This window comes from Geotrypetes seraphini, chromosome 10 (assembly GCF_902459505.1).
Source record: "Geotrypetes seraphini chromosome 10, aGeoSer1.1, whole genome shotgun sequence".
NCBI lineage: Eukaryota > Metazoa > Chordata > Amphibia > Gymnophiona > Dermophiidae > Geotrypetes > Geotrypetes seraphini.
The window spans coordinates 87025374-87052367 of record NC_047093.1 but is presented as its reverse complement, the minus strand read 5'-3'; the positions used below and the strand labels follow the sequence as shown (position 1 = coordinate 87052367).

At 42.6% G+C, this 26994-nt stretch overlaps 1 protein-coding gene across 9 annotated transcripts in view; it reads right to left on the bottom strand.

The window, feature by feature from the left end:
* ASTN2 (astrotactin 2) overlaps positions 1–26994 on the bottom strand; it is a 1902914-nt gene that overhangs the window by 427289 nt on the left and 1448631 nt on the right. For all 9 annotated transcript variants that reach the window (XM_033961675.1, XM_033961676.1, XM_033961677.1 and 6 more), the window contains 2 exons: positions 25900–26004; positions 13580–13759 (listed from right to left, as the gene is read on the bottom strand). In XM_033961675.1, coding sequence (XP_033817566.1) covers positions 13580–13759; positions 25900–26004 — 285 coding nt within the window. The remainder of the gene's footprint in view (positions 1–13579; positions 13760–25899; positions 26005–26994) is intronic.

Sequence of the window (26994 nt, the reverse complement as noted above, 5' to 3'; positions counted from 1 at the left end):
TTTGTAGGTTACGAAAGCATTTTTCTTTTGCTTTACTAGTTCTGAGATCTCTGCAAAGCAAAAGAAAAAAGCTTTCGTAACCTACAAATAATCACAACGACCGGAATCTAAAGAAGCCTACCTGGTGAAATCTAGAAAAGTTAAAGAGAGTTCTATTAGGCTTTTCCATACCAGGTGCTGCTATGCTAGACACAGGTACTGTATGTACTGTTTCATTCATATATTTGGGGAATTGGGAGGAAGTCAGTGACCACTGGGGGAGTGTGTGTTTTGGGGTGGGTCATATTTTCATGCATCCAGTAGTCATATGGTCAGTTTGGGTACCTTTTTGGCACTTAGATGCTTCTAAAACAGGTCTAGCTCAGAACATCTAAATTCCGTTTCGAATGACTTGCAATAGGTTTGATTATCGCTGCAAGATGTCAAAGTCTAAGCCAGCCCAAAACCTGCCAAGTGCCCCCGTAACATGCCTTTTGCATGCCCCTGAGTTGAAAGTCCTAGAGGACGATTATCCCACAAAACATCTAAAATTTTGTTTTGAAACACGGCACTTGGATGTTTTGCCAAGCAAAGCCAAATGCCGATTTAGATGCTTTTTTTTTTTTTTTTTTGGGGGGGGGGGATATTTTCCGTGTTTTGAAAATGCCCCTAATAGTCAGGTAAGGAGAAAAAGACATCAACAGCTTCAGCAGAAGTAGAAAGACCCATGTTGCTCAAACAAGATGATCTTAAATCACTGTCCAGGTAGTAAAATTTTTCTAATTATTTTGATTTTGGAACATTTAGTTACCTATATCTGATTATTTCATCTAAACTAAACTAAACTAAATCTTAGGTTTGTATACCGCGCCATCTCCGCAAGCGCAGAGCTCGGCACGGTTTACAGAAGTTAAGAGGAAAGGAACTACAATGAAGGGATAAAGGAGAGGGACTAAGAAGATAGAGAGGGACCGGTTGCTAGAGAACGGGAAGTAATTAGATTTTTGAGAAGAGCCAAGTTTTCAAGTGTTTGCGGAAGGATTGGAAGGAGCTTGAATTTCTGAGCGGGGGTGTGAGGTTGTTCCAGAGTTCTGTGGTTCTAAAGAGGAGGGATGTTCCAAGTTTTCCTGCGCGGGATATACCTTTTATAGAGGGGAAAGACAGTTTCAGTTTTTGTGAGGGTCTAGTGGGGTGTGGGTTTGAGGAGTTCCAAAGGAGTGGGATAACGGGAGGGAGGACGCCATGTAGGATCTTGAAGACTAAGCAGGCACATTTATAGAGGACTCTGGAGTATACTGGGAGCCAGTGAAGCTTGGAGAGGAGTGGGGAGACGTGATCGAACTTGCCTTTTGCGAAAATAAGCTTGGCCGCGGCGTTCTGAATTAGCTGAAGTCTATGGAGGTTTTTCTTAGTTAGGCTTATGTAGATGGAATTACAGTAATCCAGTCTAGAGAGGATGGTAGATTGAACGAGAACGGTGAAGTGAGAATGATGAAAGCAGGATCTCACTCTCCTCAGCATATGAAGGCTAAAGAAGCATTTTTTTACCAAGGAGTTGAGGTGATCATTGAAGGAGAGAGAGGAGTCTATGACGATGCCTAGGACTTTGCTTGAAAATTCAAGCTGAAGAGTGGGGCCGGATGGTAGTGGGATGGAGGTGGGTAAATGATCTAAAATTGGGCCGAGCCAAAGTAGTTTTGTTTTGGACTCATTCAGTTTCATTTGTACAGATTGGGCCCAGGATTGGAGATTCGTTATACATGTGGATATGTTATCAGCAAGGTTTGAGAGGTTTGAGTCGGTCTCGAGGAGGATGAGGATGTCATCAGCGTAGGAGTAGAGAGTTTCTAGGGGGGATAGATGGAGGAGTTTCAAAGAGGACATGTAGATGTTGAAAAGGATAGGGGAGAGGGGTGAGCCTTGCGGGACTCCACATTTTGGCTTCCAGGGGGGGGAAGAGGTACCGTTTGTGTTAACGGTGTAGGAGCGGAAGCGTAAGAATTTCGAGAACCAATCTAGGACTGTGGAGCTTATGCCTATTTCGGAGAGTTGGAAGATTAGGATGTCGTGGTGGACGACATCAAAGGCTGCGGAGAGGTCAAATTGTAGGAGAACAGCAAATTTGTTGCGAGAATGGAGATGTTGCACCTTAGAGATTAGTGAGGCCAAGAGGGATTCGGTGCTAAAGTTGGGTCTGAAGCCGAATTGGTGGGGTAGGAGAATAGAGAATCTTTCTAGGTAGAATGAGAGTTGGGTGGATATGATGGATTCTAATAACTTGGTTAGGAGAGGGATGTTTGCTATGGGGCGGTAGTTTGATGGCATGGAGGGGTCAAGTTCGGCCTTTTTCAGTAGAGGAGTCAATGAAATGTGTCCCATGTTGGGGGAGAAAAGGCCCGATGTTAGGGCAGAGTTTATGAGTTCGGTGAGGGAAGCGATGGCCTGTGTAGGGATATTCTCGAATAGATAGGAGGGGAAAGGATCCAGAGTGCACTTGCAGGTTTTTAGTTTGAGGCAGAGTTTGGAGACTTGCGATTCGGAAACAGGCTCGAAGGCGGTCCAAGATCTGTCGGCGGGAATGGGGGTGGATATAGGTAAGGTAGGGTTGAGGTCAGTAGAGGTCAGGGAATTGTAGGAGACTGTGGGTGGGAAGGAGGATCTTAGGGTGGTAACCTTTTCATTAAAGAAATTTGCGAGGGCATCGGCTGATAGAGACGGTGGGAGCACAGATGGGTCCTTTTTTGTAGTTAGGGAGCGCCAGATGTTGAACAGCGCACTGATCTGGTTGTTGGATCTAGAGATCTTGTCTCCGAAGAAGTTTTTCCTGGCTTTTTTTAGTGTAGAATTGTAAAGTTTAATATTGATCCTCCAGGTCTGTCTATCAGAGGGGGATTTGGATTTTTTCCATTTGCGCTCTAGAGCGCGACATTTCTGTTTCAGTTCTCTGTGAAGAGGTAAGTACCAGGGGGCCTTTCGGGGGTAGGAGATGGTTTTAGTGGATATTGGAGCAAGGGAGTGGTAGGTGGACTCGGAGAGGGCAGTCCAGTTGCGCCAATGGGATTCGGGGTCTGTAGGTCTAGGGTTGGAGGAGAGTTGGTTGAGGAATTTGGACCAGAATAGATTGCTCGAGGTTTTTTTGCGAAAGGTTATGGAATGAGAGGGGTGGGGTGGGGAGTCAAGATGGGACATGAAAATGGGGAGGGTACTTTAGCATGCAGATCCTTTAGAGGTTTCTTCTTTTGTGTAAGGAAGTCAACTATTTAGTCTGATAATGGAGCATGCTTTACACAGGTATTGATGTTTTCATCACGTACCTAATCCCATCTTCTTCTATATAAAGATGTGAATGGAAACAATTGAATCTATAGGGTATATGCGACCAGTGTATTCCTGCCAATATGGTGCATGCTGCACCTAAGCAGGTTATTTATTCAAAAAAATTTATATATGGGTTATTTTGTTATTATAGACAAAAGTTTGAAGACTTGCACGTTGTTGATTTTCTTTTTTTTCAGTTCAATGTGTTTCTTTATTTAAGAATAAAAAGCAATTACAAAAGAAACAATGCAATGAACAACAAGTCACAGATCAGTGTCAAAATCTTCCACACATAACAGAAAGTGAATAATAGAGTACAATCCAGCAATATCAAAATACAAATAATAAATAATATACTGGGCAAAGCAACCTGATAGAGAACAAAAATATCTAGAGATCAGAGACCATGTCAGTAATAGGGGCCCAAAGTTTAGTAAACGATGATAATGAATTAGTTTTTTCTGCTGCTATTTTCTCAAATTTAACATATAAACATACAGTATTCCACCATATATTAGAGTGCAAAGAAGCTGAGTCCTTCCAATGGGAGAATATTGACTTAAGAGCAAGTTGTAATAAGCAAGACAGAAGTTTGGATTGGTAAAAGTCCAATTCATCTGTTAAGGCTAAATATCCAAATATCACCACTGAAAAGGAAATAGTCGATTTTATAGGCAGAATATCACAAATAATTTCCCACACACAATTCCAATAAACAGAAACGTTAGGGCAATAGTAAAGCATGTGTTCAAAGGTACCAATGTCTAGAGAACATGACCAGCAGACATTCGAGTGCTTTTTATCAATTTTAGATAATTTATATGGGGTCCAATAGGCTCTGTGTAGTACAAAATACATCATTTGGGTCATGGCAGATGACCGAAAGGATTTACGTGCCGAGAGCCATATTTTCCCCCAATCAGATAACGTAAATGCTTTATTAACATCTAGATTCCAAATATCCTGTAAAACAGTACATGCAGGGTATTTATAATCCCTTAGCAATTTATACCAGGCCGAAGCCTCACTTTTTTGACCACTAATCTCCGTAATCCATTGTATTAAGGATGGAGGAGTAGAATGTAAAGGAGTTGTAGAAGTATATGCAGAGATGCAATGGTGAAGTTGTAGCCAGTGAAAGAATTGATTAGCAGGTAAATTATATCGTTGTAGAAGAATAGGGAAAGAAGCTAATTTAGTATCATCCCATATATGCGCAATCGAATAAATCCCCAGCTTTATCCAAGATTTCCACTCAATATATTGTCCTTGTATCTTAAAGTGAGGATTATGCCATATGGATGAATGAAGAGTATCATGCCATTTATATTTTCCAATCGCATCAAGTGCCAACAATGCAGTTTTAGTAGATGTGAATATGGGATGATTGACGATGGTACCATGAGGAGAAGTAAAGGCAAGAAGCGATAAGTGTTCAGTAGGGATGATTGTACGTTCCAATAATAACCATGATGGTATCAAGGTGTGCGAGGAAACATTAATCCAACGAGCTCCTTGACGGTTTAGAAAAGCCAAATGGTACTCATGGAAGCTAGGAAAATTAACTCCTCCCATTTCTTTTGAAGCTTTTAATTTCTTTAAAGCTATTCTCGGAGTTTTGTGTTTCCAAAGAAATTTGACAAGATTTGATTCGATCTTAGCATACACTTTGGCAGGAAATAGAAATGGAATCATAGAGAGTAGATAATTAATTTTAGGCATCAGAATCATTTTAATGGTATCTAAGCGACCCCACCATGACAAATTCAAGGGGGACCAGCGATCAGTGAGTGATGAGACAATACCGAGCAGATAGTTTATGTTATAGTCACTAGTTTCTTCTAAAGTAGGTCCAAAGTAGACTCCCAGATATTTTAACTTCCGGCCAGCAGATGACAGGGAAAAGTTGCGAAGTATTTCAGGATCCAAGTGATTGTTGAGTGTCATTATTTTGGTTTTGTGTCTATTCAACTTATAACCAGAGATTTGAGCATAGTTGTCTATGATGTCGAATATAAAGGTTAATGAATCTGGTTCAGAGTACAATAGCACATCATCGGCATATGCCGACAATTTGGAATGAAAATCTCCCCACTTGAATCCATGTATACGGGGATCAGACCTAATTGCTATCAGTAATGGTTCCAGCGCTATGTTGAACAGCAATGGAGAAAGTGGGCAACCTTGCCTGGTTCCACGAGTAGGATAGAAGGCTGGAGACATGGTGCCATTGATTCGAAGAAAGGTTGCAGGGTTGGAGTATAAAATCTTCACCAGGTTCAAAAAGGTGGTACTGAATCCAAACCAGGATAATACACGAAAAAGAAAAGACCATTCTACACGGTCAAAGGCCTTTTCAGCATCTAAGGCAACAGCAACCAGGGGTGTCGTATTCTGTTGAGCATAATGAATAATATGTGAAAATAATCGAGTGTTGTCAGATGATAAGCGACCGTGCATGAACCCATTCTGGTCCGTATGAATAATAGTAGGTAGCACAAGCTGTAATCGTAAAGCCAAAACTTTGGCAAAAAGTTTTGCATCAGTGTTTATCAAGGCCAAAGGTCTATAATTAGCCACTTTTAAAGGATCCTTTTCAGGTTTTAATATTACCACTGTCATGGCTTCTGTGAACGTTCCACTGACCGAGCCGGAGTCAATTAGGTAAGTAAAAAAAAGGTACAGTTCAGGAAGTAGGAGATCCTGGAAAGCTATATAAAAGTCCACAGGAAATCCATCTGGTCCCGGAGCCTTATTTTTAGACATCTGCAATAGAGCTTCCTGAATAGCAGTTACAGATAGCGGGGCAGATAAAATCTCATTGTCTGAATCAGAGACAGTAGAATGAGGTAGAGAGTCTAAAAATGACTCAAACAAAGTAACATCTGGAGAATCCGAGGTATATAATGTAGAATAAAAATCATGAAATTGTAAAGCAATATCTTCATTGGAGAGCCAAGTATTACCAGTATCATCTTGTATTGCAGGGATTAAAGTCTTCTCTGTACGCAGTTTGACATATTCAGCTAATTGATGGCCACATTTATTCATATTGGCATAGTAGTAGGCCGACCTCATGAAAACATCCTTGGCAGCAGAGGAGCTTAATAACAGATTATATTCAAATCTTATTTTCCGAAGTGTGTCCAAAGATACAGGGTCAGAAGGATGAGAAATATGTTGTTCTTCAGCTTTCTGCAATTTGAGTTGTAAATCCTTCTCCATCATAGCAAGAGACTTTTTCTTCCGAGCTGCAAAGGAAATAATTAAACCTCGGATGTATGCCTTGAAACAATCCCAAAGGACAATGACGGATATGTCATCAGTTCTGTTAATTTCAAAAAAATCAGTAATATTAGTGCGCATTTCAGTAAGAAAAGATTCATCCTGTAATAAAGAGGTGTTTAACCTCCAAGTGCCGGTGTGCTTTTTAGTACCCAAACCTTGAAAGGTTAAGAAAATGGGAGCATGGTCAGATACAACTATATCACCAATATCTGCTGTTACAACTCTTGACATCAGAGGATAGGAAATCAGGAAATAATCTATGCGTGAATATGAAGCATGAGGGGCAGAGAAAAAGGTGAACTTCAAGTCATCATTATGAAGTATACGCCAAGGGTCACCTAACTTTAGCTGATTCACAAGATCTTGTAACTTGAACCAGGCTTTAGTTTTCCTATAAGACACATTGGATTTTCTGTCTAACAAAGGATTCAGTATTAAATTAAAATCTCCACCAAAAATGTATTGAGTAGTAGTATTATTTGTCAATAGAGATGCTAAAGTATCAAAGTATGCCGGGCAATCAGTATTTGGAGCATATACATTGATTATACTCAAATGATTATCATGAATTTGTAAATCCACTTTCACCCATCTTCCTTCAACATCAGCAGTATGAGACACTATGGAGAAATCCTGACGTTTCCTTATAAGGGTGATCACACCACCCTTCTTATTCAAGGCAGCAGAGTAAAACACTGGATGACACCATTTATAGGAAATCTTAAGAGATTCAGAGTTGGAGAGATGAGTTTCTTGCAGAAGTATAATATCAGGGTTAAATTTTGATATGTAGGACATGATTTTGGTGCGTTTCACTGGATTATTAAGTCCCTGAACATTAAGGGAAAAACAGGTTATTGACATGTAAGAGCAGTAGACAAGTCTAAAGGAAGGCAATAATGTGATGCAGCATAATAACAAATATACAGGATGTACTCTACAAGAACATGAGCATAATACTGTAATAAAGAAATGAAAAAAAACATGACACCAATCAGGAACCTGTAAAATGTCAGCAACGGCTGACAAAAACCCATGGGAGTAGTGACTGCACTAACAACCCAGCAAGTAAGCCAAGAGAAGAGCAACAGCAATCAAACAAATCAGTACAAGAGATAGTACAGAGTTATTCAGCATGAATTGAAATCAAGAGAGTCAGGTTTTATCAATAGGAGATGGTTGGACTGATTCAATAAAGTTAGCAAGGTCAGCCGGGTCATTGTAATCTTTGGTCGTGTTCTGATATGTCACACGCATTCTTGCAGGAAACAGGACACCAAATTTAGCGCCCATGTCCTTTAACTGCGGTCGATAAGCCAGGAATTGTTTCCTGCGTCTGGCAGTTTCTTTGGCCAAGTCAGGTAAAAACAGAAGTTTATTCCCTTCAAACATGATCGGGCCATGTAACTTAGCGTGTTGCATAATCAACATGGTGTGATTATGGTGAATCAGGCTGGCCACAATGGGTCTGGGATAGCGAGAAGCCTGATGTCGGTGATGAGGAACACGGAATGCACCATTGAAATCCAGCTTTATGTGTTCAGGTAATTTCAGAAGTTGAGGTAATAAAGCACGCAGAAAATCCTCCAGGTCACATGCTTCACGACCCTCCGGTAGGCCCAACAGCCTAAAACCATTCCGACGTGCCTTGTTGTCTGCATCCTCCAGAGCACGTTCCAGGTGAGTGATGCGTGCTGTTTGGCGGCGCAATTGTTTAAAGGATTCATCCGTTACTGCAGCTTTAGCTTCCAGCACCTCGATTCTGGACGTTACTTTAGCAAATTCACCTTTTAGAGATGATAAGTCATCTTTAATGTCCACAATGTCCTGCTTCGTCTCCGTGAGCAGATCCCTTATGCCACGGAGCTCGGACAAGATGGCCGACGTCTCGTCGTCATTTTTTCCGGCGGGATTTTTTTGAGGTGACGGCGGTTCAACGCTTTTGCGTTTGCTCGGTTTGGTAGCAGCCATATTCCGCCGCAGGATCCTAGGCGCTGAATTTTATTTAAGCGGAGTAAAAGCGCGTTTTGAGGCACGAACCCGTTGCTCTCCTCGGAGCTCACACGCTAAGCAGCCATACGTGCCAGAGCTCACTAGCGCCCCCTCACGTTGTTGATTTTCTGATTGTACTTGTTTCTATTTGCTGGCCGTGTTTCTTCTTTATGTGGTACTTTTGTTCTTTGGATACTCTGTTGTCATCAATAAAATTGTTTATACATAATTTATATACCGCCTGTTACTAAGCGGTTTCCAATTAAACATACATATCATTACGACAAATATCATTATGAAGACAAGAACATCTTACTTTACATCTTCATTACTAACTGCTAAGAAATATTGCATAAATGCATTAACAAATAACTGTGTTTTCAGCAACTTCTTGAAATTTACACGATCAGCACACTCGCAAGTTCCCTGTTGGTAGCATTCCACATTTTCACTCCAGCTATTGAGAACATTGTAGCTCTCGTCACAGCATAGGGCACTCCCAATTCCCTAGTCGCTGTCAATCTCATCCCACCCTCGGATGAGGTTGCATATGTGATGAAAGAGGCCGCCGCAGCAGCTGTGTACCACCAAATTAAGATGTTCTGTAAATGGTGTAAAGCTGCTGAGGAGGTCCTGATGCCAGCACAGGCTCTCGGGTGGATGCATTAGATGCAGCTCACAAATAGGATCATGTTCTCTGGTCAATTTTACTGGCACAGCTTTATTTAAGGGTTGCTATGCAACAGATAGCCTTGCTACAATAGCTGGGTCAAAACAGAGACCATATTCCTTTACATGAGGCTAAACTTTATACATCAGAATTGCTCAGCCTAATTGCTTTTATTTAAGGGGAAAATAGAAACATCTGAAGATTATTTTCTTTTAAACTTTAGAAATGCTTACTAAGAAAAGAAGCAAAGTGTTAGTATGTTTCTGCATCAGAGTCTGTCCATGATGCTGTAGCAAAATGCAAAAGGTTTAAATTCCATCTTGAGAAGAGGCCAAGGTGGCATCTGAAATAAAAGTTCTGTGCTTCATTATATCAAAATCCAACTGTATTCCCTAGTTCAGGGCTGCCCAAGTCCGGTCCTCAAGATCTACTGGCAGGCCAGGTTTTCAGGATATCCACAATGAATATGCATGAGAGAGAGTTGCATACCAAGCAGGCAGTGCAGGCAAATCTTTCTCATGCATATTCATTGTGGATATGCTGAAAACCTGGCCTGCCAGTAGATCTCGAGGACCGGACTTGGGCAGCCCTGCTTAGTTCTGTCAGAATATACATAGGAAAGGCAATTAATAAATGCACCAGTTGGATTAAGGATTCTGTTCCTGCCAGTAGATCTCCAGGACCGGACTTGGGCAGCCCTGCTTAGTTGTGTCAGAATATACATAGGAAAGGCAATTAATAAATGCACCAGTTGGATTAAGGATTCTGTTCCTCACTGGTAGACAGCTAAGCCCACCCAAAGCCATAAAGACAGCTAAGCCCACCCAAAGCCATAAAGAAAAAGTGAATCTCATCTCTCTGTGCCCACACAGAGCTTTAAATTTTTTGTGTGTATGCTTTTGCAGCCAACCACAACAAACAGGGAGGAATGGAGGGAAGTATAATATAAAAATTTAAAAATATCACTCTAAAACAAAAGCACCACACAAGCCAAGAAAGCTAGCTTTTCTTTCGCTTAAGTAATAAGCTAGCTTTCTTGGCTTGTGTGGTGTTTTTGTTTTGCAGTGAAATTTTTGCTTTTGCAGCCATATATAATTAAAGAATCCTCCTGTCACAGACATATTTAATCTTCAAGCACCTAATAAAGTGAGCATGAAATTAGATAAAACATTACTGTAACCAGAAAAGGAACAGTTTGGAAGGAAATCCCAGTACACAGACAGGGATAGCCAGGATTGATAAAAACTTCTGAGTCTTGTTCTTGACCAAATCAACAGAGACTAATATCATTTGCACTAGACCATGGGTAGGCAATTCCAGTCCTCGAGAGCCGGAGCCATGTCAGGTTTTCAGGATATCCATAATAAATATGCATGAGATAAATTTGTATCTCAAGGAGGCAGTGCATGCAAATCCATCTCATACATATTCATTGTGGATATCCTGAAAACCTGACCTAGCTCTGGCTCTCAAGGACCGGAATTACCTACTCCTGCACTAGACCATCAAAAGGTCTGCCAGTCTCCCAGGACAGAGAGTAGAAAGGCAACTATATTCCCCAAATCCTCTTTGGGAAAGGAAGTCAGTTGGGGTCCTGGAGGAAAGGCAGGTAAAGGTTTCCAGCATACTTTATTAGGATGTGGTCTGCTGCCTGGAGTGTTTGGTAGGATTAGCATATTTGTGAAGATAAAAAAGAGGACACATTACCCTGCCCACACTCTACCCATAGCCCCGCCAACACTCCATCCATTTCTTCTTGGTCCCCCTTCCCATTCTCTGATTGCTTTCTCAATAACAGTCCGGGCTCAGTTCTCAGTTTTACCTGGTGTTTGACCACCCTTTCTTCAACACAACTTTAACAATCTAATGGAGAGCACTAGTTTCTCACACTGGATTGCATTACAGCAGTAAAGTTTAAATACTCAGGGCTCTCATGTACTTTTTTTTTTTTCCTTTTCGAGTGCTCCTCTAAATTAATCAACTGTGAATGTTTCAACAGTTCTGTGCATTGTTATCTTAGAATCCCTTAGAGTTAGGGTTACCAGATTTTACGTATGTAAAATCCAGACCCATAGACCTACCCCATTATGCCCACGCCTGACCCACTAGCCCCGCTCTCCTCAGCCTGCTCATCTCGGCTGGGAGGGCATCCGCGCATGCCCCTCCCGATATGATCTGCTTTTAAAATCTGGACAAAGTGCCGGGTTTTAAAAAGCTGCCTGGACGCACAGACATGCCCACTAAAAAGAGGACATGTCTAGGTAAATCCGGATGTCTGGTAACCCTACTTAGAGTGGCTGAGTAGCCTAATGGTTAGTATAGTGGCCTAAGAATCAGGGGAACCAGGTTCAAGTTCCACTGCAGCACCTTGTGACTGCGGGCATAAGAACATAAGAATTGCCGCTGCTGGGTCAGACCAGTGGTCCATCGTGCCCAGCAGTCCGCTCACGTGGCGGCCCTCTGGTCAAAGACCAGCGCCATAATTGAGACTAGCTCTGCCTGCCTATGTTCCGGTTCAGCAGGAACTTGTCTAACTTCGTCTTGAATCCCTGGAGGGTGTTTCCCCCTATAACAGACTCCGGAAGAGCGTTCCAGTTGTCTACCATTCTCTGGGTGAAGAAGAACTTCCTTATGTTTGTATGGAATCTATCCCCTTTCAACTTTAGAGAGTGCCCTCTCGTTCTCCCTACCTTGGAGAGGGTAAACAACCTGTCCTTATCTACTAAGTCTATTCCCTTTAGTACCTTGAATGTTTCGATCATGTTCCCTATCAATCTCCTCTGTTCGAGGGAGAAAAGGCCCAGTTTCTCCAATCTCTCACTGTATGGCAACTCCTCCAGCCCTTTAACCATTTTGGTCGCTCTTCTCTGGACCCTTTCGAGTAGTACCTTGTCCTTCTTCATGTATGGCGACCAGTGCTGGACATAGTACTCCAGGTGAGGGTGTACCATGGCCCAGTATGGGTGTACCATGGCATGATAATCTTCTCTGATCTGTTTGTGATCCCCTTCTTTATCATTCCTAGTATTCTGTTCGCCCTTTTCGCCGCAGCCGCACATTGCATGGACGGCTTCATCGACTTGTCGATCAGAACTTCCAAGTCTCTTTCCTGGGAGGTCTCTCCAAGTACCGCCCTGGACATTCTGTATTCGTGCATGCCACTTAATCCTCTACTGCCCCAGATACAAAATAAGTACTATATATAATATGTAACCACAGAAAGGCAGTATATCAAATCCCATTCTCACCCATTCATTATTGAAGCTAGACTTGGGAGCTTGCACCAGGGGTCTGGCATGTTAATGACTGTTGTGTGCTTGAAATATGACTGAGAGGGTATAGAGGTAGATGGAAGGGGTTTGACAAGAGATGGTACACAATTATTTTTGTCATCAGAATCTGGTTCAAGTAATGGTAGAGGAGAAGAGATCGAGATACCTAGGATGGCTAGCAGAGGCATCCCTTCCAAATAACAAATGTCCCTCTAATGGGCTCACTTTTCCATACAAGCCATTGCAATCTCTGAATAGTTAAGGATTCCTAGTCACAAAAAAAAGGATTCCTAGTCACCCAGTAAGGCAGCAAAGGGGCAATGGGGTGAAGATCAACAGGAATAATAAGGAATTATTTAACAAATAGAATTATAATTTTAGCTGTGGTTCAATAACACAGAAGGGAAGGTAGGGAAACAAATGTCACTTTCAGAATGTTACCTGATGACCCCAGTGAGAATGTTGCATTGTCGAATGCTTTCGCATAAGGAGGATGAATATTCCGGAATATTCTGCCTTTTGGCAGAAGGAAACAAGCTGGCTTGTGCAAGGCTGCAGTGATAATTTTTATAAACATAACCTAATTGTATGACTTCGAAGTCCTGAAGTTTATTGCTGGGTTTAATGATGTGTCGTTATTTATAGGGCACCGGAATGAGTCTGCTATTGATTTAACACACTTCCTTTAAATAGCGTCATTGCCACAGCTATAAAAATGGAGCAATTCCAAGACAGCTCAATTATGTCACATTTATATGAACCTCCCCAAATCACCTACAGCTCTCCAGGAGCCGAACACTACAAGGATTAGTAATGGGCAGTTGAATTCACATCATGGCCATGTAGAAGTCTTAGCAGAAATGGCACTTTTATCTTCAGTACATTGACTACGGGTTATTATGGTGCATGCAATCACTTTCAGAACTAATGCCCTTTGCCAAAAAAAAAAAATCTGAGACATAACCCTTCAAGGTCTGCTGCACAATATGATATTCAGAGGCCAACCTGTAGCAATTTACAGCATCTGTTATCAATGGATTTTGGTTCTCAGCTGACTTACCTTTCTGATACTGGAGCCAGAGCTGTTGCTGGACCTTCTTGCTGGGAAAGTGAATGGTGCAGGTGAGCTCGGATCCATACAGTGCTTCAGCTATATAATGGGACCCGTACTGTTGCAGAATAGTCAGGAGCTCCTCCCGGCTGCTTTCCTTATTTAACGTTTTCAATATAGTAGCAAAACCTGTACAAGATCAAAGTCACACAAATACATCACTTAAAGCTTTGTTTAACCCATGGAGTGTAGAGAAGCACAAATATGCAATAGCCTATGGGCTCATAATAAAAAAAAAAAACATCTAAAAAGTGGCCTAAATGGGTATTTGGACAATCAAAAAGCCTGATCATCCAAGTACCCATAACCAAAGCTGGTTTTAGATGTATCTAACCAGCTTAGGCCTTTCCCCTGCCTCTAAACACATAGAGTGAAAAGAGGCGTTTTTGGAGAAGGGGAAAGGGTGGGAGGTGGGCCGACCTACACTTAGTCGTACAGCAGGTATAACCAAAGATTTAGGCAGGTTGCCTAGTTGGTACTTATATGTTTTGACTTAGACCAAGTCAAAACCAGTATAAATATCGAAAAAGGGGCCACTGAGCTGATCGCGCTGCCGTGATGAGCTCAGCGGCCCCGGCAACCTGCCTACCACCACCACTAATGATCAGGCAGGAGGGAGCCCAAACCCTCCTTCCCCGGCGACTACCTAAACCCCCACCCCGACAATGATCATGGCAGGAGGGAGCTCAAGCCCTCCTGCCCCGGCAAAGGCCGACATCCCCAACAACGATCAAGGCAGGAAGGAGCCCAAGCCCTCCTGCCCTGGCGAAACCCCCCACCCCCACTAAGCTACGGGCAGGAGGGATCCCAGGCCCTCCTACCCTCGGAGAACCCCCCCAAACACACAATTGCCCCCCCTGAACTGCCGATCGGCCCCCCCCACTTGCCGACCCCAAGACCCCCTACCGACCCCACCCCCCACCCTACCTCGTACCTTCAGAAAGTTGGCCGGATGGACGGGTCCCAAGCCCGTCCATCCGGCAGGCCCGCCATCCGTTGAATGGCGGGCCTTAGGGCCTGATTGGCCCAGTCGCCTCAAACACCGCCCACAGGTGCGCCGAGGGCAGGAGGGCCTGGGATCCCTCCTGCCCATATTTTAGTGGGGGTGGGGGTAGGGGTTTGCGCCGGGGCAGGAGAGCTTGGGCTCCCTCCTGCTCTGATTGCTTTTGGGAGTGTCGGCCTACGCCGGGGCAGCAGGGCTTGGGCTCCCTCCTGCCTCGATTGTTGTCGGGGGTTTAGATAGTCGCCGGGGCAGGAGGGCTTGGGCTCCCTCCTGCCCCAATCATTGCTGGGGGGGGGGGATTCTGTAACTGGTGTTCTTTTTGACAGACACCGGTTACAGAATCCAGCTCTTAGGCGAAGGACCGGCCCCTCCTTCGCCTAAGAGCCCTTGTTTTGGGCGTTTGGGACTTAGGCTTTTTTTTGGGTTGATTATATGGTGTAAGTTTAGATGTAGTGGTGGTCTGGGCATTTAAACAGCTGAACGTAGAGGCAAGCCATTATAAAAAATTTTAAAAACCCTCCTTTTGGACTTTTTTTTGAGAATGGACATTTTCCCTGCTACTACTTTGAACGTTTAGGGCCTTAGGCCAAAAGGGGACTTAGACGTTTGTTTTTTTTAATTATGCCCCTCCACGTCTTTCCTGAAAGAATATGACAATAGATAAGAATGTAAGGCTGATTGCCAACATTTTTAATGTAAAAGGCCACGGTGTGAATATAAGATAGCTGTGAGGGCTACCAATAGATTTCAAGCATACACATAGTACTAACTTTGTAAACTCGACCTGCTTGTTCAGACTGGGTATTAAACATTAAAAATTAATACTAATATTGATTCTACAACACTTCAAGGATATATCTTAAAAGCTCACTTTGGATTGTCAACAGTAGCAAATTCCATAAATGAGACACCTAACACACTTAAGAGACTGTTTGCAGTTACTATATCAAGACTGAAATTAACATATTTACAGGATTTGAAGAACATTTCGGCCAACTGTTTGATAGTTGCAATGGAGGACTTCGGGTGCTATGCAGTGGAGACCACTGACTTAAGGTATATCTATTCTGCTCAGTTTTATTTACCATATATATTTGAATATAAACCAGGATTTTGGGGCCCAAATATGGGGTCCTGGTTTATATTTGGGCCAGTGCCCACCCAATTCCCTACCAGACTTATTGCAGGTCTCCGGGCCGCCAGGCTCTGCACCTGGACCTTCTCCCTGCCCTGTCTATCGTACCTTCTGTGCTGCTGCAATCCCTGGTGGTCCAGAGATGTAGAGGGCAGGAGAGAGCTTTCCTTATTCCTGCTCTGCTGCTAACCCGGTCGGTCGCTGCCACGAGTTCCGACTTCAGCAGCTGAGCGGTACTGAGCAGGAGCGCACTTTGGCGCTGAGTGGCTTCCTGAATGGCTCCTGCAAATTCTCACAAGAATTTGTGGGAGCCATTCAGAAAGCCACTTAGCACTGAGCAGCACTATCATGTGCTCCTTCTCTGTACCGCTCAGCGGCTGAAGCCAGAACTCATAGCAGCGACCAACTGACTGACCAGGATAGTAGCGGGACAGGAGTGTGGAAAGCTCACTCCTGCCCGATACACCTCTAGACCACCAGGGATTCCAGCGGCAGAGGAGGTATGATGGACAGGGCAGGGAGGGAGACAGGGTGGCATGCTTAGGAGGGAGGGAAGGGGGCTGTGTGTAATGCCTGGCAGGGAGGGTTCTTGGTGCAGAGCCTGACAGAGAAGGAAGGGAAGGGGGCTAGATGTAGTGCCAGGCAGAGAGGGGGCTGGGTGCAGAGCCTGACAGGGGAGGGAACTTAAATATTAAGCCGCCCGACTTATATTCAAGTCAACCATATTTCCTCCTTTTGGGAGGAAAAATGGGGGTCTCCATTAATATTCACATATTGTATATATGGTAGTTTTCAGCAATAATACCATGTGTCATGACACAACCAGCTGAAAAGAAAATGTTAAAATAAATATTTTTTTAGAGAAAAAAAGTTCACATAGGATGAGAAGTGAGCAACAAGCTTCCACAGCTTTAAGAAGTGGTCATCTAGTGGATAGAGCAGTGTGTTGAGAGCCAGGGAAGCCAGGGTTCAAATTTTATTGATGCTTGTGATCTTAAAACAACTTACCTTATCCTTCATGGCCTCAGATGCAAATAGCTTGTAGGTCCTCCGGGGATAAGGCAATACTTAGGGCTCCTTTTACTAAGGTGCATTAGGGCATTAGCATGCGAAGTAGCGCGTGCTACAGTGCCGTGCTAAACGCTAACGTCTCCATAGAGCTTGCGTTAGTATTTTCGTCTATTGCGCAGTTTTGCGTGCGCTAATCTTCAGCGCGCGCTAAAAACCCTAGCGCACCTTAGTAAAAGGAGCCCTTAGTGTACCTAAATAGTACATAAGGTTACTATAATTTGTACATAAGGTTACATAATTTGTACATAAGGTTAATAATTTGTATAATGCTATTAGATATATGTAGAACTGTATTTTCTGTAAACCGCTTAGAACCTAACGGATGTAGCGGTATATAAGAAATAAATTACATTACATTACAGATATGTAAGAAATAGTTCCTGCACTATAAAGCTTTAGTCTGTCCAAGATCCATAAAAAAGTTACCTTCACATTTAAGGTCTGAGCAAAATTTAGATAAATTTAAGGGAAACCTTAAACATGTGGAGGGGCAAAATAAAAAAAAAAACGTCTAAGTCCCCTTTTGGCCTAAGTCCCTAAACGTTCAACCCAGAAGCAGGGAAAGTGTCCATAACATACGTCCATGTTTTGATTATGGCCTTACTCTGCCTAAATGCCCAATCTCCACTACGTCTAAAAGTACCCCCACAGCACGTCTACACTTTTTAACCATAATGAAAAAAAACACGCCTAAGCCAAAAACGTCCAACAGAAGGGCTTTTAGGCGAAGGAGGAGCCAGTCCTTCGCCTAAAAGCTGGATTCTGTAACCGGTGTCTGTCAAAAACAATACTGGTTACAGAATCCTCCCCCCCACCCCCCACAACGATCCAGACAGGAGGGTGCCCAAGCCCTCCTGCCATGTCAAACCGCGACTCCCCCCCCACTCGGGCCTATTCTGATTGGCCCAGGCGCCTTAGGCCCCACCAGGAGGCGGGACTTTGGTGCCCCTGGGCCAATCCAGCCCCATTCTTCGTTGAGCCGCATGCCGGACGGACGGGCTTGGCACCCGTCTGTCCAGCCAACCTAAAATAGGTACGGGGAAGGGGGGGTGGGGTCAGCCGGGGGGGTTGCAGGTTGGCTGGGGGGGCTGATCGGAGGTTCTTGGGGGGGGCGGACGTTGGGGGCGAGGGGGGTGCGTCTAGGGCAGGAGGGCCTGGGATCCCACCTGCCCGTACTGTAGTGGGGGTGGGGGGTCGCCTGGGCCAGGAGGGCTTGGGCTCCCTCCTGGCCCGAACGAGTCAGGGTGCCGCGGGTGCCTGTGGCAAGAGGGCTTGGGCTCCCTCTTGCCCCGATGTTATCGGGGGGGGGGGGGTCGTGGCTGCCGCAGGGCAAGAGGGCTTGGGCTCCCTCTTGCCTCGATGTTGTGTTTGGGGGGGGAGTGATGGCATCGCGGTAGGGGAGATGAGGCATCTCTCCTGCCGCGATGGTTAGGTTGCCGGGCCGCTGAACTGATGGCGCCAACGGCCATCAGCTCAGCGGCCCTTTTTCGGCACTTAGACCTGGTTTTATTTCGTCTAAGTGAAAAAGGTCTAAGTGCCGACTAAACTGTATTGGTTATACCTGTTGTACGGCTCCCGCCCACTGCCCGCCCTTTCCCCTCTTCTAAACACACCTCTTTTCTCTCTGTGCGTTTAGAGGCAGGGGAAAGGCCTAAGTTGGTTTTAGATACGTCTAAAAACCAGCTTTGGTTATGGGTACTTGGACGATCAGGCTTTTTGATCGTCCAAGTAGCCATTTTGGACACTTTTTAGATGGTTTTTTTTTTTTTTTTGATTATTACCCCCTTTCTCTTTAAAGATGCATATGAATGCTAAATGATTGCTGGGTACACCCTTGCCAATTTCTGTATTAATCACATTCAACACTGATATGATTTCTCCCATTGCCCTCTTGTTTTTAACCTTAATTATACTCTTTTCTTTTTAAAATTGTATTTCCCCTACCATCCTTTTGTTTTCATGTAAGTTATGTCTTGTCATTAACAAGTATGTTAATTGTGCCCCATTTTAATTTTTTAATTGTTAAACGCTTAGAGGCCCCAGCAACCTGCAGCAATAGGCAGGTTGCTGGGGCCGCTGAGTTGCAACGATCAGCTCAGCGGCCCCTTTTTCGGCACTTATACGTTTTGACTTAGACCAAGTCAAAACAGGTATAAGTGCCGGCTAGGCAACCTGTCAAAACGTTTGGTTATACCTTCTGTACACCTAGGTGTAGGTCGGCCCACCTCCCGCCCTCCGCCCGCCCTTTCCCCTCCTCTAAACACGCCTCTTTTCTCTCTGTGCATTTAGAGGCAGGGGAAAAGCCTAAGCTGGATTTAGATACATCTAAAACCAGCTTTGATTATGGGTACCTGGATGATCAGGCTTTTTGATCATCCAAGTACCCATTTAGGCCACTTTTTAGTTGTTTTTCTTATTATTATTATTATGAGCCCCTTAGAATTTATGATTAGTGTTTCGTCAAATTTTAATAAACTTAAAATAAGAAACTAGCCAAATGTGCTTTCTTTTCTTTTCAGTTCATTTACTTACAAGAGTCTACATACTTCTGCATTCAAGATCAAACCTTCTTTCCTGTTTCTTAAGCTCCTATTGTCTGTCTAGAACATTTAGATCATCACAGCATAAATGCCTGCTTGTACCTTAGTTCAGGGAAATTGTTCACAATCATATTCAATGCTCCATTTTCTCAGTCTAAAGCTATAACACCACAGCACCTTGGACTACAATTGTTGCTACAACTATTCAAAACTGACTTTAAAAACATGTTTATTCAACAATGCACAAACAGCAAACAAGGAACAATAATAGTTATTAATACAGTTTTAAAAATGGCGTTTAGAATCCAAAAGTAGAGTAAAATAACTCAGCATAGGGAAAAACCCTTTTATAAACTTTCATAGAATCAATCATTGCACCATCTTGTTAGAATAAATGATTTTTAAATAACTTCATAGATTCATAAGTAATTCTTAAATCTCCATAATGTGAAAATAAAGTCCAAAGTCCAAAGTTTTGTGAAAAGCTAACATAAGTAAACAGATTTAGTTTCAATGTCTCTGCAGCGGTGACCCAGCGGCATTGAAACTAAATAGGGTTTTTCCCTATGCTGAGTTATTTTACTCTACTTTTGGATTCTAAACGCCATTTTTAAAACTGTATTAATAACTATTATTGTTCCTTGTTTGCTGTTTGTGCTACATTTCCTTTGGAACAATATTCAATTTATTCAATTACCCAGTTGTATTATATTCAACAATGCATACACATTATACAGATTCCTTTATTCTTAACTGGATGGCAGATTCCTTCATTCTTAAATGAATGGCAGAGTTCCCCCCCCCACACACACACACACCTGTGTGTTGACCACTAAACATTGTTGTTCTAAACCCCCAACCCTCCCCACTATGTTCCATCTAATTTTCCTATGTCTACTAGTCCTGTACTGAATATTCATATCCAGTTCAATTAAGCCCCATATAGTGCCCCGAAAATATTATTTGTATTCTGCCAAATAGTGATTTTAATTCAAATATGAATAATTCAGGGCTTTACTGCGCTAAATCCTACTGGGAAAAAAATACCCAAACCAAACACTTGATCTCTGATTTCACATTGCTTCTTTGTTATGTTAAAACTCAATGCCCATTCATATTTAGCCAAATAATAATAGTTTTCATGATTTGTATTTAGCTTCTATCTCTACAACTCCAAACTTCGCCCTTTCATCTCTGAGCACACTACCCAGATCCTTGTTCACTCTTTTGTAACTTCATGCCTAGATTACCGCAATCTACTTCTAACTGGTCTCCCTCAGTGACGCCTCTCCTCCCTGCAATCTGTGCGAAACTCTGCTGCATGACTCATCTTCTACCAATCCGCTACACTCATGTCACCCCTCTCCTTGAATCACTTCACTGGCCCTCTATCTGCTTTCGTATACAGCTCAAGCTCTTATTGTTGACCTAAAAGTGTGTTCATTCTGCTGCTCCTCAATATCTCTCTTTTCTTTTCTCTCCTTATACATCTCCCATAGAACTTCGTTCCTCAGATAAGAACATAAGAAGTTGCCTCCGCTGAGGCAGACCATAGGTCCATCCTGCTCAGCGGTCCGCTCCCGCGGCGGCCCATCAGGCCCATTGCCTGAGCAATGGTCTATACCTATCTGTACCCCCCAATCCCTTTTTCTTCTAGGAATCTATCCAAACCTTCTTTGAATCCATTTAGTGTTTTCTTGTCCACAACAGCCTCTGGAAGCGCGTTCCATGTATCTACCACCCTCTGAGTGAAAAAGTACTTCCTAGCGTTTGTTCTAAACCTGTCCCCTTTCAATTTCCCCCAATGCCCCCCTTGTGGTGCCCCTTAATTTGAAAAATCTGTCTCTGTCTACTTTTTCTATGCCCTTCAGGATCTTGAAGGTTTCTATCATGTCTCCTCTAAGTCTTCGCTTCTCCAGGGAGAAAAGTCCCAACTGCTTCAATCTGTCGGTATATGTGAGATTTTCCATTCCCTTTATCAGTTTGGTTGCTCTTCTTTGTACTCCCTCAAGTACCGCCATGTCCTTCTTGAGGTATGGCGACCAGTACTGGACACAGTACTCCAGATGCGGCCGTACCATTGCACGATACAGCGGCATGATAACTTCCTTCGTCCTGGTCGTAATACCCCTCTTAATGATACCCAGCATTCTGTTTGCTTTCCTAGAGGCTGTGGCGCATTGCGCTGCTCTTAGCTGTACCCTTCTTCTCCACTGCTAATTCCAGACTTTGTTCTTTTCATCTAGCTGCCCTCTATGCCTGGAATAAATTACCCGAGTTTCTCCGCCAAGCCCCTTCCCTTACCTTGTTTAAAAGCAAACTGAAATCCCACTTTTTTGCTATAGCCTTCAATCCATAACCCTACTTCCACAGCCCAACAACCAAGCCGATGGATTAACCATCCCACTGCATCCATGGCATCCTGTTTGTCTGTATTGTCTGTTTAGATTGTAAGCTCATTCGAGCAGGTACTGTCTTCTTCGTGACTCTGTACTGCGCTGGGCACATCTGGTAGCACAATAGAAATAAGTAGTAGTAGGAGTAATAGTAAAATATGCTATTCGGTACAGCTCAAATTTTTACCCTATAATTAGATTATAGACCATGCAAATAACTTTCTTCATGGGCTAACATTTACCTATCAATTACACTGGTCAACAACCATTTTACCACTGGAGTTCTGTTGCCTGTACCTTAACAAGGGCCACATGCTGACTCTAAATCTGAAAACAGTTTTCGTCTATCACATCCTGTTTTTAAGTTATGCCTCAGTTTGTGTTTATATCATTTTTGTCAATAACGCTACCGTGAAGATTGGTATTTTACTGTTTCTGTAACACAATATTGCATTTTAGGACAGCTCATCGATCACATATACCAGTAATTTGAAAGTTTGTTCTAAAAAGTGATTGTGCTGCTTTTTTTACCTGTGACTTTTTATATCTTGTTTGTTTTTGTCCAAGATATTATAATTATTATGAACAGATGAGATTGTCTTAACCATCCTCATAATTTCTGTTATGTCTGCAGACAATTTATTGCACAAGGGCAGCAAAAGAATCTGTCCAGCAGACTTCAAAGTGCTATAAGCATTATTTTGGCTGTAAAGTTGGCGGCCAAGATAAAGAGTGGGCACCTCATGTGTGCTGCATTGTTTGCTATTCCAGATTAACACAGTGGCTGAATGGGAAACAGAATTAGATGCCTGTGGCGTGAACCAACAAATCATCATTCAGATTGTTATTTTTGCAAGGCAAAAATTGTGGGATTCACAAAGAGGAATAAATCAAAAATTGTGTATCCTGATTGCCCGTCAGCAATTAAACCCGTTCCTCATGACTCAAAGAATTCAGTTCCAATTCCTCTTTCCACATCTGCAGCACAATGTTCTGAAAGTTCAGATGAAGAATGTGCCTCTGCTGCTATGGAGGAGTTGTATGAACCTGAAGTGGATGAAAAACAACCTCACCCGCTAACTCAAGAAGATCTTAATGATCTTGTTAAAGACTTGTCACTGTCAAAGTAGACAGCAGAATTGTTTGAGAACGGAGATCCTGGTTCGGATTATCTCCGGAGAAGACACCGTGGGAAATTTAACAGCTGGAGGATTGAAACAGAGAGAACAGAAACCAGAATACCTTAAGGAAGGTGAGAGACTCTGCACTTCCGTGCAAGCTTCTTTTGGGGATAGGCCTCCTGAGATGACCCTAGAAGCCCTTTGGGACTTGGTGGCAAATTTTGGGAAAGTAATTAGTCCTAATTTCCAAAAGATTGAAAATAAACTTATTTGCCATTCAGAAGAATTGGAAAAATTAAAAGTGGACATGACTTCTTCAAAAAATCTACTTCAAAAGACTCAGCAGGATATGGTTTCAGTAAAACAACTCCAGGAAACTATAATTAAAGACAATTTAAATCTTAGAAAAAAAGTGGAGCTATTAGAGAATCAGGCGCACGTAGTAATAACTTGCGACTGATAAACTTTCCAAGAATAACTACGATTACACCTAGAGATATGCTTAAGAGATATCAAATAGATATACTGGGAGTTACGGAAGATAATCTTCCACCATTTTCTCAAGTCTATTATCTTCCCAGTGAAAAGTCGCATCAACAGCAACCTGTTCCTACTGGAGGACAAATATTGAATATTACTGAGATATTAGAGAAGTCAGACAAAGAAGTGGTAACACCTGCAACCTTAGTAGCTACTCTAGCTCTTTCTATAGATACATCTTGGTTATTGAGACTATTTTTCAAGAATAAACAGAAGGAATTTCTTGGTTGTAAAATTCAAATGTTCCCTGATGTTTCAAGGGAAACTCAAAAACGTAGACATGATTTTCTTCTTTTGAAACCGGGGGTCACCTCGTTGGGGGCTACCTTTTATCTAAGACATCCTTGTAAGTGAATTGTCTGTTATCGTTCCATTAAATATGTATTCTTTGAGCCTCAACATTTGATTAATTTTCTGGCTATGTCCCCTCTGGACAAGGAGAAAATTCAACTTGAGCTCTAAAAGAAAATAGTAACTCCCAACCTGATCTATAGGCATATTTTTTACTTCTTTTGGTTGTTTTCTTGTTTTTTCTCACAAACTAATTCTTGGATCTAAAGAGGACTTGAGTTGATTTCACCATAATAGTTTTTCTTGTAAACTATTTAATTTGTTAAGTATGGATTTATATGATTGTAATATGTTTGGTTAAATTTGCTTTCTGTACAAGTTTTACTTGATATTATATTGAAATCAATAAAATACTTAAATTACAAAAAAATAAAAAAAGAAACCAGAATTGTTGGGTTCAAGGCTGAAGCAATGGAATCTTTTAAAGAAGGACACCACAATATCTTTTTTTTCCATGAACGTCACACCATCCTGGCTTCCTTATACCAAATGGTACAAGCGTAAAAGCAAGCATCTCAAACATTTCTGAACATGCTGACATCACTTTTGTGTGCGTTTAGAGAGGCATAAATATATGCTGTAACATGTATCCTTATTATCTTCATGTTTGTTTTCAGAGTAACTCCTTAACACAAGTTTGGTAGGACACAGTTCATACTCACAATATTGTGCCAATATGGCACACTGTCTAAAAAAATCAGTAACGTGTATCTCAGAAAACTGACTTGCTAGCTGAATTTCAATTACAAATCTGAAATCAGCATCATTAAATTATCTAAGAACACTTCTTAAGTTCTCAGTAGCAAAGAAAAACTTTTTTTTTTTGACCAGTGTTATGTACATAACATTTAGAAACACACAGTAAATGACAGCAGATAAAGACCTGAACATGTCCTATAATTATATGCATTACAATTTCATAATTAAATTAAAATGTCTTTTTTTCTTAGTTATTTTTGGGCCATAAACCTTAGAAGTCCACCTGGTACTGTCCTTAGGTTCCAACTACTGGAGTTGCCATCGAAGCTCACTCCAGCCTATACAAACCATCTCTTTTGTGGGATCCAGACTGTGGAAGTCTGTCCATTCATATTCTAATTAGAGATCCTCTGTGCTCATCCCATCCTTTTTTGAATTCTGTTACCTTTTTCCTTTCTACTACCTCCCTTGAGAGGGCATTCCAGGCATCTACCACCCCTCAACCTCAATTTATGTCCTCTAGTTTTACCAATTTCCTTTCTCTGGACAAGATTTGGCTCTATATTATTACCTATTATTTAAATATCTGTATCATATCACCACTGTCCCTGCTCTCCTCCAGAGTTTACATGTTGAGGTCTTCTATTTTATCCTCATACTTCTTTTGGCCCAAACCCCAACCATTTTTGTCACTTTCCTCTGGACTGCTTCATGTCTTCTTATTTCCTTGGTCAAATATGGCCTCCAAAACTGAACACAATACTCCAAGTGGAGCCTCACCTGTGACCGGTACAGGGGCATCAACACCGCCATTCTTCTGCTGGTTAAGCCTCTCTACATACAGCCTAGCATCTTTCTGGACTTCTGGTTTTCTTTCCCCTCAAATAAACAGTGTTCTTTCCCTTACTTTATTAGTTTGTAAACCACTTACTTCTGTTTTTACAATTTATAGCAGTTTAGAAAATATGTAATAATAATAATACCGTTGCCTTTCAGGCAGGAACCAGCTCACTGTTGCAGGTATTTGTGACAAAATGCCAAGTTTTTAAGGAGTTTCTCTGTTCCAGAGGGTTTACTATCTGAGAAATAGTGATGTACTGCCAGAAGAGGTCTGTATCTGAAAGGATGATAACCAAGTCCAGCAGCAATGACTTGATCTTAGGACGAGGTAAGGAACTGATAGCAAGTCAGCTGGGCAATCCTGGTTTCTCTCTATTGTGTATAAAGGTTTTTAATTTCAGTTTTCTAAGAAAAGAAGGGCAATTGCCAATTTGCAGTGTGGGAATGTGGTAGGAGAAGAGGAAGGTAAAATTATTCTTTAGTTCAAGGTGTCACAGGGTCAGGTGGAAACCAAAAGTGAAAAAAAGAAAAATTAAAACAATATTATAGGGCATTAGAAGAAATCATCCTTACCTGATGCCAATGTGATAGAGCTGAGTTTGACTCTATACAGATTGCTCCTAACTCTCCATTGCTGGACCATTGGATAACCCATTGCTTCACTGTACCTGACATCACCTATACAGAGAAAAAAAAAACAGAAACCAAGAAAAACTGGAGAACAATCAGTCAAATATGAATGGAAGGGCAATAAAAGCTCCAGTAGAGTTGCCTAAGGGTAGAACTGTAGGTTGAGAACCAGGGATGCCACATTCAAATGCTCCTGCATCTCTGTGATCTTGGGCTGGTCACCTACCCTCCCTTGCCTCAGATACAAACTCAGGGCATTAAGCCCTCAACATGCACTAACAGGGTTACTGCATGAACATATTATCATGTTCTGCAATAAATAATTTTTCTGGGAGAAGGCATGATGGGGGTGTGGACCTCGTTACCAACGCTAATGTGAAAACAGCTCAGTTAATGTTAACTGCTCCCATATTAAATCCTTGTAGCTAACATGCTAAAATTCATGTTAACTGTAATTCCTAACATGCTTTAACAAATATTCCCTAGGGGGGGGAATTCTAAAACACCTCTTACCATTCCCCTTTCCGATGTACCCTGGGATGCACTGGGAGGGGCCTAAGACTCAGATTGGCCAATCAGAGCCTTAGGCCCCTTACTGGAGCATTCTGGGCCTATGAGTTTTAGGCCCTTCCCAGTGCATCCCAGGGTGCACTGGGAAGGGGCCTAAGGCCCTGATTGGCCCAGGTGCCTAAGGCTAGTCCTAAGGGAGGGGCCTTAGGTGACTGGGCCAATCAGCCTTAAGCCCCTCCCACTGTATCCCAGAGTGCACTGGGAAGGAGTAGGCATGCCATTTTGATGAGGTGGGACTGCCGGTAGGAGGAAGCGGGTATCCCTCCTGCTGAAGTTCTATCAAATGTATAAGGAGGTGTGTGGGGATGTTGGGCTCAAGCTTGGTCTCTCCTTGGAGGGGTGCTAGGGGGGGATCAGTTAGTGGGTCAAAGGGAGGGAGGAAGAAAGAGAGAGGAATCGGGAATTCCCCTGCTTGTTCAACTAATTGTGGCAGGGGACTCGCCGATCAGCTGAGCTTGCAGGACTCCC